This window comes from Neltuma alba, unplaced genomic scaffold (assembly GCF_004799145.2).
Source record: "Neltuma alba isolate B1F8T4 unplaced genomic scaffold, ASM479914v2 tig00002944_pilon, whole genome shotgun sequence".
Taxonomy (NCBI): Eukaryota; Viridiplantae; Streptophyta; class Magnoliopsida; order Fabales; family Fabaceae; genus Neltuma; species Neltuma alba.
In genome coordinates, this window is record NW_021633078.1 from 265,386 (window position 1) to 280,538 (window position 15,153).

Consider the following 15,153-nt stretch of genomic DNA (forward strand, 5'->3'; position numbering starts at 1 on the left):
TGTAGCAAATAAGATTATTTTAAAAAAAATTTTGGATTCTCACTTTACAATATGTTCCTCTGATCTTATTTATAGGACAGAGAGAGAATGTATTTTTTGGTCCTATTTATAGATATTGAGAAATTTTTTTTATAGATGTATAATTTTACCCCTCATTTATTATTGTGTTGATTTTATTTATATGAGGTATAATGTATATTAAATAGAGATAAAGTTGAAAAGTCATTAATTTTAAATGAGAATTAATAAAATTTAAATTTTTTTAGTTTGTGTAAAATATACTGGAAGTGCTTTATAAAGAGAAGCAGAAAAATACAAAGACAGAGAATATACTACGAGAGCTCGTACGATTCGTTGGCTTTAAGACCAGCCCAGCGGTGTAGGTTGAACAGCATCATTTCCCCCAGCCGAAGCCCCCAACGGATCACGTATTATTATTCACGGTCACGGCCTTGCGTTAAAACTATGACGCCAATTGTATGACCCGATTCTTCGGTCGGAAAGCAACGGGAGCTCCGCTCCTTACTATCCCTAATCCTTTGTCTCTTGTAGGCTGTAGCTCCCTCTCCCGCCTTCCTGGCGCCGCTATTCATCTTCTCCCCGTTCACTTCTAAGCCACTTCTTGCTAGGTTCATCAATAATTCTCTCCTGCAAACGCCATTGTTTCGTCCCCTATCGTCCTTCTCCTTCTCCGCCACCATGCCTGGAACTGGGACTGCTGGAGTGGAGTGGCCAGCGAAGCGTGTCAGGGACACATTCCTCAAGTTCTTCGAGGAGAAGAATCACGTTTACTGGAAGTCTAGCCCTGTCGTTCCCCTCAATGACCCGACCCTTCTCTTTGCGAATGCTGGTCTGATTCTTTTCTTCATTGATTATTAAGTTTCGGAAGTTGCACGGATAATTCCTGTTCTTGGCGTTATATGTTCTGTAAATAAGGGTTTTGGGTTGTGCTTTGATCAAAGATTCAAGCTTTCGACTTCTAACTAAGAGCAATTCTTGATAATAATCATCTTCGCTCTTAATCTATCTACTGAGTTAGTTAAAAAAAAGGGAACAAGATATAGTTTATGTGGAACTTTTGATCTATCTGCTGCCTCTTAACTCAAGCTTTCTTCTGCCCATGTTTGTTGCTTAGTGAAAGCTGGTATGTCAGATATAATGAAACTTTTAAGTTTACGTGGCTTCTTAATTCTAATGTGGTGTAATATGTGAGTAAGAGTTAGCTGTATATACACTGTTACTAATTGTAATATCTGCGAAATTAGTGTAGCTGAATGTCTGTCTTGTATCGACTATCAAGTATTTCTATAATCACTGACTACGTTTCCCATCAAAGGGTTTTCTCTTCATCTTTTTTGCATTTTGTTAAATGCAAGTTGAATTTTTCATCTGTCTTCCAGATTTAAAATCCATTATACTCCCTTAGTTTCATATACTCCCCTTAATATATGTTCTAGTAGCAGCTTGCGCCATGGTTTCAACATTAAAGAGGAGGATGTTTTATAGCCTCTTCAACTTATCTGTCTGCTTTTCATTATTATTTCTATTTCACATTGAACCTCTCTAGTTGATCGTACTTTATGATGTTGTGTTAACATGAAGTAAGAAACATATTCGCCATGCAGAATCCAAAGCTTCATGTGAATTAACAATACTTTGTATTTCTTTTGTTATTCATATTTGTCTTTACCCATGGGCTCTTTTTTCACCCTTTCTTTCAAGGAAAATATTATAAAATTTACTGTTGCAATCCGTTTGGAACTTGGCAGGCATGAACCAATTCAAGCCTATCTTTTTGGGAACTGTGGATCCTAATACCGGCTTGAGCAAACTCACTCGTGCATGCAATACCCAAAAGTGCATACGAGCTGGTGGCAAGCATAATGATCTTGATGATGTAGGAAAAGATACTTACCATCATACCTTCTTTGAGATGTTGGGCAATTGGTCGTTTGGTGATTACTTCAAAGAAGAAGCCATTGGATGGGCATGGGAACTTCTAACAAAGGTATGGGCCTTCACTGTTAGTGGAGGTATAGTTTGGTACATTATGCTCTGTGCTGAATTTCTGTCTGCTTCTGCTATGTTCATAGTTTTGGTTTGTCTTATTTTCTCTTTCCTTTAAATTTTCCTGATTCAACTACCTCTTTCTCTTGCTGCCTTCTATGTTCAATTTTTATATTTGAAGATGTCAGGCCAGCAAAAAAGTTTTGGCTCTTTGTGGAAAAAGAATTCAAAACTGATTGAACCCTGAACTGGTTTGATTTTGACCTTTTTATTGTCGATTTTTTATAGGCCAGTTTTTTTTTGGTCAACTGACCTAGTTCAGTGACTGGTTCATTGGTTTGTCAGCTGAACTGATTAGGTTGGTTAGATTTTTAAAATTGAGGGCTGTACTATCAGCAAGATGTTCAATATATATTTATAATTTGATGGTTATTCATATCTTTGATGACCCACCTTCGCTTGCCTTCTCTTCGGTTGCAGGTTTATAAATTACCAACAGATTGTCTTTACGCAACGTATTTTGGTGGTGACGTTAAGTCTGGTCTTGCTCCTGATATTGAAGCTAGAGATATTTGGCTTAAGTTTTTGCCAGCTGGACGTGTTCTTCCTTTTGGTAGTAAAGTATGGTTTTTTTTTTCCTTTGGTTAAAAACTGTTTTTATCTGATCATATGATTTTTATGTTCATCAAGATTGTAGTTAGTCTGAAAATGCATATTGTGTGGATTTTGAATTTGCAATATAAAATGACATGTTTATTAAATTCAATTTTTTTCCATCTTGAACATGTAAATATCAAATACGTTGACCAGACATTAGGGAACCGTCCATCCAATATTGAAAGTATAACTTGTGTTCTTCATATCTAACGTGGTTTATATCTCTGATCAGGACAATTTCTGGGAGATGGGTGATACTGGTCCTTGTGGACCTTGCACTGAGATACATTATGACAGAATTGGTAGCCGTGATGCTGCATCCTTGGTCAATAATGATGACCCTACATGCATTGAGATATGGAATCTTGTGTTTGTTCAGGTATGATGTTGACTGTCTTACTGATCTTTTGAGTCATTGCCATTTATGAATTTGATGATCTGGTCAGAGTGCACCTGAAGATGCAAACCTACTTTTCCATCAGAATATTTAACTTGCTTTTGGGTGAAATGTTTGCTAAAGTTTTTTCTGGTCTTCTGTTTTCCTTCTTTCCTAATAGTTCAACAGGGAGGCTGATGGGTCTCTTAAACCTCTGCCAGCAAAACATGTCGACACAGGCTTGGGATTTGAAAGATTGACCTCTGTACTTCAGAATAAAATGAGTAATTATGACACTGATGTCTTTTTGCCTATCTTTGATGTCATTCAAGAGGTATGATGGTGACGGTTTTCCATTGAAATTGAAGATATTTTGTCCCATATGTCGGTTCACTTTCCAGTCTGCTAGATGATGGTTATAATGCAACATCTATGCAGGCAACTGGTGCTCGGCCCTATTCTGGAAAAGTTGGACCTGATGATGCTGACAAAATTGACATGGCATACAGGGTGGTTGCAGATCACATCAGAACTCTGTCATTTGCCATTGCTGATGGATCTCGCCCTGGTATGATGTTGTGCATTGGCATATTTATGCGTGTTTTTTTTCCAACAAAAATAATGAAAACAATATAGTCATCTATGGTCTGCAATTTTGCCATTTTTTACCATAGTATTTGTATTACGACTTGCAAGACATTTAATATTTTTGCTGTGATTTGAAGTACAAGAAAACACTATCTAATTCTCCCCCACCCTTCTTTCTCCCTCTCTTGTCCGGTTCTTTTTTCAGTCCAAACTTCTACATCACTTGTATTTTCATATGCTAGAATTAGAACACTCTTCCTTAATTGTGTCATATTTACTTGTTTGCAAGGTAATGAGGGACGTGAGTATGTCCTTAGGCGTATACTTCGTCGAGCTGTTCGGTATGGACGTGAAGTCTTAAAAGCTAAAGATGGGTTTTTCAATGGGTAGGTATAATTTTGTTTTGGGGGCTTAGTTTCCGTGGTTGGTCAATGAGTTTCTTGATATAATCTCTCTCTCTCTCTCTCTCACATCTGGTCCTACAAAATATTAAATACTTTTGTGTGCTTGTTGAGTACTATTTCTAAGTAAAAGAAATTGTTTAGTAGGAACAATCTTGGTTGACTTTACAAGTTGAATTTGTAAACAGATGCATTGTCCTTAGCCTGTTTTTTAATATCATGTAGTCTACTTGTGGCACTAAGGGTTCCAAAATGCTATAGCACAGGGCTCATAGCACTTTAAAAATTTCAAATTTTGATTGATACTGATTAACATGTGCGCAAACACACAGAGTCAAGCTCATTTAAAAAATAGTGCCTCATCACAATATAATCATCCGTGAATTGCAATTGTATTTATTATAAAATAAATTACTACTGTACAAAATTGCTTAAACTTAGCTTTATCTGGAGACATCTAAACTAGTTCTCCTCTTCATCAAATGCAACATCATCATAATGATTACCATTGAGTAATTTCTCTATTTCATCGTCTCTTGAAGAGTCCATTTGTTCATCAACCGTAACAAAAATACAAGAAAAGGAGGATGCCATTGCCTTCTTCTCATGGTCTTAATGTTGTCAAATGAAACCTAAATTATTCAATACTATTTGTCTAAGGCTTGTTGTTGTTGTGTTATTTGTCCAAGGATTAGTCAAGTAAATATGCAGTGCTAGGCTTTGTAGACTAACTCAAATTAAGGCTTTTCTGCCCTATTAGAGTATTCTTATTGTTCTGAGCAAATTTCTTAGTACAGGTTGAAGGAAAGCAGCAATTCTGATATAAGAGCTTGACAGACATGTAGGTCATACTCTGAAAAAAAAGAAATGAAATACATAAATGCTAACAATAAGATGGCTAGGGAGAATTAAAAGGAAAGAAATACTAGAATTTAAAAGTGGCAAAAAAAGGGTTAACTAGTTGCAGATACTCCTGGATTAATGGTTGATTTATCTGTGGTAACGAGTTCCAAATCTGGATTATTTTTCCAGATTTGATCTGATTTTCTAAAAATACATAAATGACCCTAATAATTATTAGATCATGTGTCAATATTCCTACGCATTGAATGTCTGTTTCTCTATTTATAGTTGATTTAATGCCGATTTCCTGCAATATCTCTATTGGAGCTGTAGTTGCATTGCTACACAAGTGGCTGTGTCAGGAGCCATAGAGTTGACCTGCTGGTTTAGAACAGGCTATTAAGCCATGGTCGTTAATTTTCTTTTGTCCGCAATGTTGTTAATTACAGGCTTGTAAGTATTGTGGTGAATATAATGGGTGATGTTTTTCCGGAGCTAAAACAACACGAAGTGCTTATCAAGGATATCATTAAGGAGGAGGAAGAAAGTTTTGGGAGAACCTTAATTAAGGTAAGAGTTATTATCTATGAACTTAAGTGTTAGCGTGGTGGCCATGTTTTTTCCCCCTTGTGTACTTGAGGAGTTATGGTTTTTGCTGATAGATTTTCCTGTATTTTGTTCTTTTTATGGTCAAGGCCAAGATTAAATCTGATTAATTGTTTTGCCTCTTCAGGGGATTGAGAAATTTGAGATGGCTGTTCGTCATGTTCAGGGAAAAGTATTGAGTGGGCAGGCAAGTAAAGTTTCTCTCTCACTGTTGTTATGCATGATATTTTGCACCATTGTTGGAAGGAAATACCCTTATACTCTGCCTTATACATGCATACATATATATATAATATGCTTGTTTCCAATCCCATTGAGACACGTGGATTTTTAGTATATTATTTATTATGTAACAAATTCTTACTATTGATACTATGAATACTTCTAAAATCTATTTGTTTTGTTTTGATTTGACTGGACAAAAGCATATCAAGCGTATAAGACTAAACACCCAAGTCTTTCCCTGGTTGGAGTATACATGTTCTCATAATTATGAGAACGTGTGAGACTCTCTTTTAAATCAAAAAAATATTCGCATAATTATGACATAGTACCTCTGATAACTGCTTGAGTTTTGGGGATTTTCCTATGTGAAAAACAAGTTTCATCGAAATTTTGATTTTCTGGTGTTTAAATTGTGAGTCAATTGAAACTATTACCCTTGTTATTTTGCAGAATGTCTCATGGTGATCTTCATCCATTTATATCTCTTGATTGCAGGAAGCCTTTATCTTGTGGGATACATATGGGTTCCCGTTGGATCTCACTCAGGTAGATAGATGCTTTGTTGTTTACTGTCTGAAATTTTTGCACTTTAAACCATTTCTACATATTTCACTCAGCTGAATTTTCCTTCTATCAGCTGATGGCAGAGGAAAAGGGTTTACTTGTTGATGTTGAGGGTTTCAATCTTGCCATGGAAGAAGCAAGAGAGAGATCACGAAATGCTCAAACAAAGGTACTGTGCTTTTATTAGCGTCTTTAGAATATTACTAAGCCTTCTGGAAATTGAAATAACATGCTCATGCTTGAAGGCGCTAAATAAACTAACTAAAGGGTGAAAATTAATTTTAACTTGTACTGATTTATTCTAATCCCCTCCCACCCAATTCATGTATTTTAATGTGGCAGCAAGCTGGTGGTGTCATTGTCATGGATGCTGATGGTACTTCAGCTTTGCACAAAAGGGGCATTTCTCCAACCGATGATAGCTTCAAGTATGTTTGGTTCAAGGTGAGTTTATGTTTTCTTTTCCTTTCACTTTCTGTTGGATTTTTTTTTTAAAGGAATAAAACACAAAGTGGAGCAACTCTTTTTATAAGAAATTCTTAGATGAAGAATTATGCAAGCAGATGAACGAAAAAAGGAGGGGATGAGATGTTTCCTTGGAGTATACACACATAGAGACATTTAGAATGAAGAGTTATTCTGGTTATCATTTCAGCGGTTATATAACTTATTGTTTGCTATCCACTTTCTTGCTAATTTACTTGACTATTTTCAGAATTAGGCTAAGTACTTTTTTCCCCATATATTGTTCTTTTAGGATCATGAGAGTGTGGTGAGAGCAATATACTCAGGTTCTGAGTTCTTAGATGCCTTTGACACCAGTGGTGATGTTGGTGTAGTTCTGGAATCTACAAGCTTTTATGCTGAGCAGGGTGGCCAGGTATTAAAATATTCTTAAACTCGTTCTGTTAACCATTAAAGGTTTAGATAAAGGGAAAAATTGGTTATAGAAAAGAAATAATATTATGCTTAGTATTGGTTGATATGGTTAACGCTTTGCACAGCAAAAAATATTATTTGAAGTTTGTAAAGCATTCCATTGATCATCTAAATTTGATGCTTTGGCACTTGTGTAGTTTCATATCTGTTATTAATCCTTTTTTTCCTCTGATTGACAGATGGTTAATAAGTTTAATAAATAGAATATAATATGCTAGAAAGTTAAGAGTTTTACTGAATGATAATCAAGATCTTGTCAGAACTTGTTAATATTGTATCTAGGCTAACGCAAAAAACTGCTTTGTAAGTTTTAGTTGTATCAGAAATAGAAGTTAGAGTATGACAGCTCTTGATCATGACGAGCTTGATCACTGGATAAAGTGGACTATTTGTATCTTTAGTAATTGTGGTATAATATGTAGATTTGATTATTAAAAGATTTCAAGTCTAAATTAAGTATGGGCAATGTGGAAAATTATTCATGATAGAGAATAATTGAATTACTGCTATATAATTTACTCTATAAGACAAATCTTAAACTGCATGAGGTCGATGAACATACAACAAGCAGCTTTATCCTTTTAAGCAAGATTGGCTATGTGGATTCGTATGATGTCATTAGGCTCTAACATTATATTCAGGACAACAAATCAAAGAAGTGGAATTTGAAGTGAACGTATGCAATAAAATGCAGTTTGGTTTTGTCATCTCAATATTTTGTAAGTGGAACATTTGTTGTTCAAGTAGGTTTAAATTGAAAAATCAAATTAGAGCTTTTGGTAGATGCTATCTCTAGGAAATTATCAAGCAAACAGCCATCTTTTTAAGTGTGGGTAGTAGACTATTTCATTGAAACGTAATCCTAAATACGATAATTCGAGCTGTTTGACTTGAATCTAAGCTTGCTGAAAACTAAGGTTGACCGTAAAGGATTGCTTTTTCCTATTCTATTAAAATCTGAGTTTCAATTTCGTGAAGCATCATTTTATGATCAAGTTTCACATAAAATTTATATCTAAATTTTATTTGTAGTTCCGCAGTCAAATCCTTGCAAGTTTGTGAGTGGACAATGTTGTGACTTGTTATTCATTACTCCATCAGTTGCTCTGTCTTCTGAGATGTTGTGGTCTTTGTTAGTCTAGTGTATTTGATTTTTTTTGTTTTTCCGTTCATAGGTTTTTGATACTGGATCCCTGGAGGGTCCTCTTGCCAAATTTCAAGTTAATAATGTGCAAGTTTATGGAGGTTTTGTTCTTCACATTGGTTCTTTTTCGGGAATTACTGGCAAAATCTCCGTGGGTGACAAAGTAGTGTGCAAGGTAAAATTCTGTTCACTTTTATTTTTTTTCTTTATTTTAAATGCTCCTTTGTGTATTTATCTAGTAACTCAAGCAGGTTGACTATGAGAGGCGTGCCCTTATAGCCCCTAACCATACCTGTACACACATGTTGAACTTTGCTCTCAGGGTATGATGCCGCTCTATCAAGCTTTATGAGATTCCACTAATTAGTTTGTGTTTGCCATTCTTGAGATTTCTTATGATGTAAATGCAGGAAGTACTTGGTAATCATGTTGACCAAAAGGGATCTATTGTTCTTCCTGAAAAATTGCGATTTGATTTTTCTCATGGTAGGTTTTGCTCAGCTGGGCTGCTTGAATTACTTGAATGTAGAGCTATGGTAAAGTGAAATTTTTCTTTTTGAGTGAAAGTAAAGCGAAAATTTTAACAGGCAAGCCAGTAGAAGCTGACAAGCTGAGGAAAATTGAATCAATTGTAAATGAGCAAATAGAAGCTGAATTAGATGTATATTCAAAGGAGGCAACTCTCACTGATGCCAAACGCATCAACGGTTTACGAGCTGTTTTTGGAGAAGTAAGTAGTAAATACTTCCACCTGTTATTGTCTTACGAAGGTCACACTGTTAAATATTCTGGTTTGGATGCAGGTCTACCCTGACCCAGTTAGAGTTGTAGCGATAGGACAAAAGGTTGAGGATCTCTTAGCTGATCCAGAGAATGAAAAATGGTCATCTTTATCATCAGAATTATGCGGAGGTTAATATCATAGTATATAGATTCTTTGAAAGCTTTCCGAATTTCTCTTAAGCATTTCACTTTACTTGATGTAGGGACCCATATATCAAACACACGAGAGGCTAAAGCTTTTGCTCTTCTATCTGAGGAGGGCATTGCAAAAGGAACACGCAGGATAACTGCTGTCACAACTGGTTATGCATATGACGCTGTGAAATTGGCCAATGAACTTGAGCAGGAGGTAGATGATGCAGCTAAGACTGAAGGAAGTGCCCTAGAAGAGGTTGGTATTTTATAGACTCAAATATTTTAGCTTTATATTTGCTACTTTTGTTCTAAAAGAAGCATATGTCTACCCACAAAAGGGTCATTAAACTGGGGGAAAAGGAAACTAAGGGACATCTTTTTAATGATAAAAAATGTTTTTTTTTCTAGGTAAGATATAATATTCTTTCAGGTTAATATAATCTTTGGTCCCCCAAGTTTTCCCTCATTTTGGTTTTGATCCCTTAAGGGACAAAATGGTCCAAGTATTTATTAAATTATAGAGACCAATGTTTTAAATGAGAAGAAATTTGAGGGACCAAAACTTGTGGTTTAAAACTTGAAAGACCAAAACCAAAATGAAGGCAAACTTGAAGAATAAAAAATTGTATTAACCCTATTCTTTATGTTACCAATTTTAGCTCCTGTGAAGGGGCATTTCTCCTTTCTTCCTTTTAATGCTGTTATTTTTTGAGCTTTTGTGAAAAATGTCTTTGAAAATGGAGGGAGTGAACCTGAGATATTGCACAAAGAAAGGTACATCTTTTGGATGGGATGAAAATAACAATTATGAAATTTTTTTATTTAAGCTTTGAAAAATAATTTTGTTCATTTTTTATTTTTTCTCTCAAGAATTTGTAATATCCTTTCCGTGCTTCTGCCCTTTTATTTATTTATTTATTTTTAACTGAAATTGTTTTGTGCGGCAATTAATTGTATCTTTGTTTTGAACTAAGAAATTGACACTTGTGTACTTAATCGTGCTAACTGCAATTTCATAAACATTGCGTGAGTTCTTGCTTTTGTTTACGGATCAATATTATCAAGTACATTTTTTTGTTTCAACGGGAGGTACATGGTTTGTCAACTAAATTTTATTTATTTTGTTTCTTTGATGAAGGAAGTTTTATTAAGATGGGCAAGAGTATAGAAAGCCTGATGGGAACAAATCCTCAATCAATTTGTAATTAGGTTATGCTTATTGAATCTAGAGCATAAACGTATTTGGAAAGCATGAACCAATCTTAAATGTGTAACTGTTTATAGCTTGGGCTGACACCTATTGATTGCAAACGGAATAGAGGAGACCTGCCATTTCCATGTGATCATTTTGTAAACAGGAGTGGAGGTCAAAGGCTAACAACGGCTTAATTTTAATATTTATGCTGTTACTGCTGACCAAAAATAGTTTTTAGATTTCTAATGTAAGGCTGGTAATACGTGCTAACCCACGGGTTTCGGGGTGGCTCGTGACTGGTTGAACCTATATGGGTAGGGTTGAAAAGGCTTGTTTGAAAGCGGGTTGGCTCCCGTCAAGGGCCCACCTACCCACACTTATTTACTTTTTTTTTTCCTTCAAATTTTTTTGCGTTTTAATATTTTTCGTTATACAATATCCAGAAAAAATGTAATGAGATTTTTGTTTTTCCTTGAAATATTTGATCGAAAGCACCAATATAAATTACATAGGTATTTTTTTTAAATTTTTAGATAGAATATAATATATATAATAATGTAGTTATAATAATTAAAAAATTTTAAAAAAGTACAAAAAAATAATTAGCCTGCGGGTTGGCAAGCTAACCCGTAGTGGGTTTCGGGGCTTGGCGATGCAGATTAAAAATTCTCATTTATTGGCAGATTGGCTTTTAGTGAACTCTAACCCCCCATTTTTGGCAGGCTGGCGGGGTTCAACCTATACCGGCTCTAACGTACATTTTACATTTTAGCGTATCTTTTGAGATTTCATTGGTTGAACATATGTGATTTTGGCACAAGGAAACTATTCAATTTATTTCTTTTTATAATGGCGAGAATATGAACTGTAGTCTGTAAGGAGTGTCATTTGTTCTCAATATGAAATTGAGTCACTGCATCTTAATCTGTCTTGTTTCATATTTGATAGATATTTCGTTTGTTTCTTTAAATTATCTATCTGGAATGTGATTGACAAAAAGCTTAATGGTTATGATTATATGAAACTGAAAAAAAACTGAAGCTGTGGACTGGAGAAGAAAGTTGATATCCTTAGTCCTATGCATTTGACATTCGGTTCTTATTAATTAAATTCTGATGAGAGACTTTGATATATGGAAAATAGCTCATAAGCATGAAACTACGATTTTAGATAGGTGGATCAACCACTTGTGAGGGCCTCGTCAAAACTAGTGAAGCATATTATTATTATAAGTCAGATCTCACATAAATTCTGTTAAATATTGATATTTTTGTTCTGCTCTAATGCATTTATGCATCTCTGTGCAGAAAGTTTCTTATCTTAAAAACCGTGTTGAATCGATATCGATACCTGCTGCTAAGAAAGCTGATATCAAGACCAAGATTTCCCACCTTCAGGTATGAATTTGTGAGTTCATGCTTTCTTCCTTTTTCCACTTTGGTAGTTTGTTTCTTATTGATATCCTCTCATCTCTTGTATGAACTCGTCCTAATTTGTATGTAATAACCTGTAACCTGTTCATAGGATCAAGTGAGGAAAGCGCAAAAGCAGATTGCTGAAGAAAACAAACGGAAAGCTGTAAAGCTGACGACTGAGAAGGCTGAGCTTGCTGCCTCAGATGGAAAATCTTTCTGCATTTCTCGTGTTGATGTTGGTCTGGATGTAGTTGCAGTTAGAGAGGCAGTTGTGAAAGTCATGGAGCAGAAGGTTCCTGCCAATATCTCAAATAAATCATATATAATTGATCTAAATGGGCTCTAGGATTGTATATAATGATCAGATTATGTTAATGCATATTCTGTTGGGACTTCTATATCAGTAGATGTCATCATATGTATGCAGATGCTTCAATTATTCTGTTCACATGTTTCAATTGGATTTTATGATGACCTAAATTTCTGAGTTGTGACGATGCTGGTCCATCCACAGGATTTATCTGTGATGGTTTTTAGCATTGATGAAACTACAAACAAAGCTGTGGTTTGCGCTGGGGTGCCAGAGAAAGGAAATAAAAGTAAGCTCGATGTGTCAGATTGGCTGAGTAATGCTTTGGGACCTTTAAAAGGAAGGTGTGGCAAAGGAAAAGGTGGCCTTGCAACCGGACAGGTTAGTATTTACTCATTATTCATATAGGTATTTAGTTGCAATCGGCAGTGCTTGCTTTTTTTTGGCAGTGCTTGCTTTTTTTTGGGGGTATATTAGGCTTGGTGTCTCTTTGATATGCATGCAATACATTCAGGTAAAATCGAAACAATGCCCTGCCTAGGTGAGGTTTGAAAATTGTGGGATATAGGTTTCAGAAATACATGTTAGAATTGAACAACAAAGATGACAAATGTCTGGTAAAATTTCTGATACGTTGAAATGAGGAATTACGGGGTATTTATTCACATGGGAGGGAGCTGCTAATAGCTGCTAACAGAAGAGTAATTCCTTGATTAGCAGTCTAAGAATAATTCCAATCAATAGTAATTATGTACATCAACAAGAACTCTTATTCCACTAGGTGAGGCCAGCTACATGGGTGCACGGTGCTCTATGCTCTATCCACAATCAAATCTTTGGATATGTTAATTATGTACATATTCTGTCATACTATATATGCATTCTATGGAGTGGATGTCTTTCATTCCCAGCTTGATTGAGTCCATATAATGCTTTCTTCAGCTTGTGCACTGTGCATTGCTCAAGATTCAAGTTGAGCCCTGGGGCTGGGGGTGCTTCCATATAGAATATCTTCTCTAAATCATTTAAGGACACATTTTTGACATCAAGACTGTGAATAAAACTTAGACTATTTATTTCAGCAATCGGCACAAAGTTCTCCATGTGGTTTGTGCTATAGGTTTGGGTATATCTTCTGTCTCCGTCTTACTGACTTGTGCAATGTATGTCATGTTTCAGGGTGTGGATGCATCACACATAAATGAGGCCATGGATCTAGCTGCGGCATTAGCGTCCATGAAATTGAGCTAGTTGATCCGTATTGCTCTCTTCCTATCTAGCTAAGCAATATTTCGAAAGCTATTGGCACATATTTTTAGGCTCAATTGACAACATATATGCTGCCTATTGTACTTTCTGTTACATTTTTCCCCCCGAATTATTGGCCTCTTATTGTGAGGAAAATTTCATATAGCTTTTATATGCCTATAAAGGAATCACAAACACATTGTTTCAGTGGGTAGATCCCATAATATATTCTGAATATCTCAGCTGTTCTGGGGCATGATCTTTTGTTGTGACGGCTTGTGTCCTTGAATGTAGCAGCACTTATTCTATTACGTGTAACCTTAAACTTACAAATTTACGTGGTCTGTGTGCTTAAGCCAATAATTTCTTTTTATTGTTCATATGCGAGTATACAATTATTACAATCTCTGATACACAAGTCACAACTACATGCTTAGATTAAAATAGTAATTAAAGTTAGTGTTTCTTGTTTTATGTTGATTTTGTTTTTGAAGTTTCTCGAGAGAGCTATTTTTTTGTTAAAATTTAAAATAAGCATTTTATGATAAACAGGGATGTTTGTGAAAAATAAGCTTTTATTATGGACGTATCAATTATCACGTATTAGCTTCACAGTGAAATGAGAATTATGCGCATTGCTTTCATCTCGTGTACTTGATTTTGCAGATCCAATTGACTCAAACAAGCATTTATAGAGATTTTTTTTTTTCAAACAATGTCGTTTGTTGTACAAGTCGCATTTTTAGCTTGCTTAAATGGGTATGGTACTTTTCTGCTAGCATCTGAGAGTGAGGAGGGAGAATATGACGGAGCTACAGAAATGTCTTGATCCTCATTGTAGCGTTATTTACTCAACATTAAAGAACTTCCTCCCACAAAAATATTTATTTCTTTAAACAAATACGTTTCAAATGTTCGAGTGCTCACGCTAATTTGATAATTTTTGTTTTTGAAGGTTAAGCATATATCATTATAATTGTATAGACTTGTCATCCACTAATATATTAGTCTTTATCTTCAGATCAAATAGTGAATGGGATGACGTCTGTGAATGAAAAATAGTAAAGAACGATGATATTACTCCTAATTGAGGTTAATATAATTTTTCATCCTTTAAGTTTTTTTTTATCATTTTGGTTTTAGTCTCTTAAGAAGTAAAATAGTTCAAGTTTTTATTGAATTATAGAAACTAATTTTTTAAATGAAAAAAATTTAAAAGACCAAACTTATAGTTTGAAACTTGAAGTACAAAAACTAAAACAAAAACGAATTTGAGGAATAAAAATTGTATTAATCCTATTCTTTATGTTACCAATTTTAGCTCCTGTGAAGGAGAGGGGCATTTCTCCTTTCTCCCTTTTTTTATTTTTCGGACCAGAGACTGAAGGGAAAACCACCTAACGCGGGTAGTACCAAACAGTCCGAATGTCTCCTTTCTCCCTTTTAATACCGTTATTTTTTGAGCTTTTGTGAAAAATGTCTTTGAAAACTGAGGGACAAGCGTAAAATATTACGATCGCATGTATCTCCCCGTCAAACTTGGACGGTGGAAGCTCCATACCAACCTGAGGAACGCGCTAGTTAAATTTATTTAGTTCTATATGCTCAGTTAAGGTTAGTTAATACTTTTAAATTTCAATAATTTTTGTTATGAATTTGTTTATTAGTGAAGAAATATTAACATTAAAAAGCAAGTGAAAAACCATTTCCCGCGAGC

General features: G+C 35.1%; 1 protein-coding gene across 2 annotated transcripts; it reads left to right on the forward strand.

Annotated features, from left to right (window-relative positions):
* The first annotated feature begins 451 nt into the window (after positions 1-451).
* Positions 452-13,816, forward strand: LOC114739840 (alanine--tRNA ligase). 2 transcript variants are annotated; one of them, XM_028927928.1, is made up of 23 exons: positions 452-850; positions 1,770-2,008; positions 2,488-2,628; positions 2,897-3,043; positions 3,222-3,374; positions 3,479-3,608; positions 3,918-4,014; positions 5,322-5,442; positions 5,606-5,665; positions 6,199-6,249; positions 6,341-6,436; positions 6,610-6,711; positions 7,025-7,147; positions 8,382-8,525; positions 8,602-8,673; positions 8,761-8,836; positions 8,938-9,080; positions 9,154-9,262; positions 9,337-9,524; positions 11,771-11,860; positions 11,988-12,170; positions 12,393-12,569; positions 13,368-13,816. In XM_028927928.1, exons 1-23 carry the CDS (start codon positions 700-702, stop codon positions 13,437-13,439), a joined length of 2,865 nt encoding a protein of 954 aa, XP_028783761.1. In that variant the 5' UTR covers positions 452-699; the 3' UTR covers positions 13,440-13,816. The 2 variants fall into 2 exon arrangements, with proteins under 2 accessions (XP_028783761.1, XP_028783762.1); XM_028927929.1 differs by having other exon boundaries at positions 3,222-3,370; positions 3,475-3,608.
* Positions 13,817-15,153: the final 1,337 nt, after the last annotated feature.

Bases quoted from the DNA above. Each gene is read 5' to 3' on its own strand.
- LOC114739840 (XM_028927928.1), top strand. From the start codon at position 700: ATGCCTGGAACTGGGACTGCTGGAGTGGAGTGGCCAGCGAAGCGTGTC. The intron at 9,081-9,153 runs GTAAGTAGTAAA...GTTTGGATGCAG, and splicing joins TACGAGCTGTTTTTGGAGAA to GTCTACCCTGACCCAGTTAG. The intron at 12,570-13,367 runs GTTAGTATTTAC...GTCATGTTTCAG, and splicing joins GTGGCCTTGCAACCGGACAG to GGTGTGGATGCATCACACAT.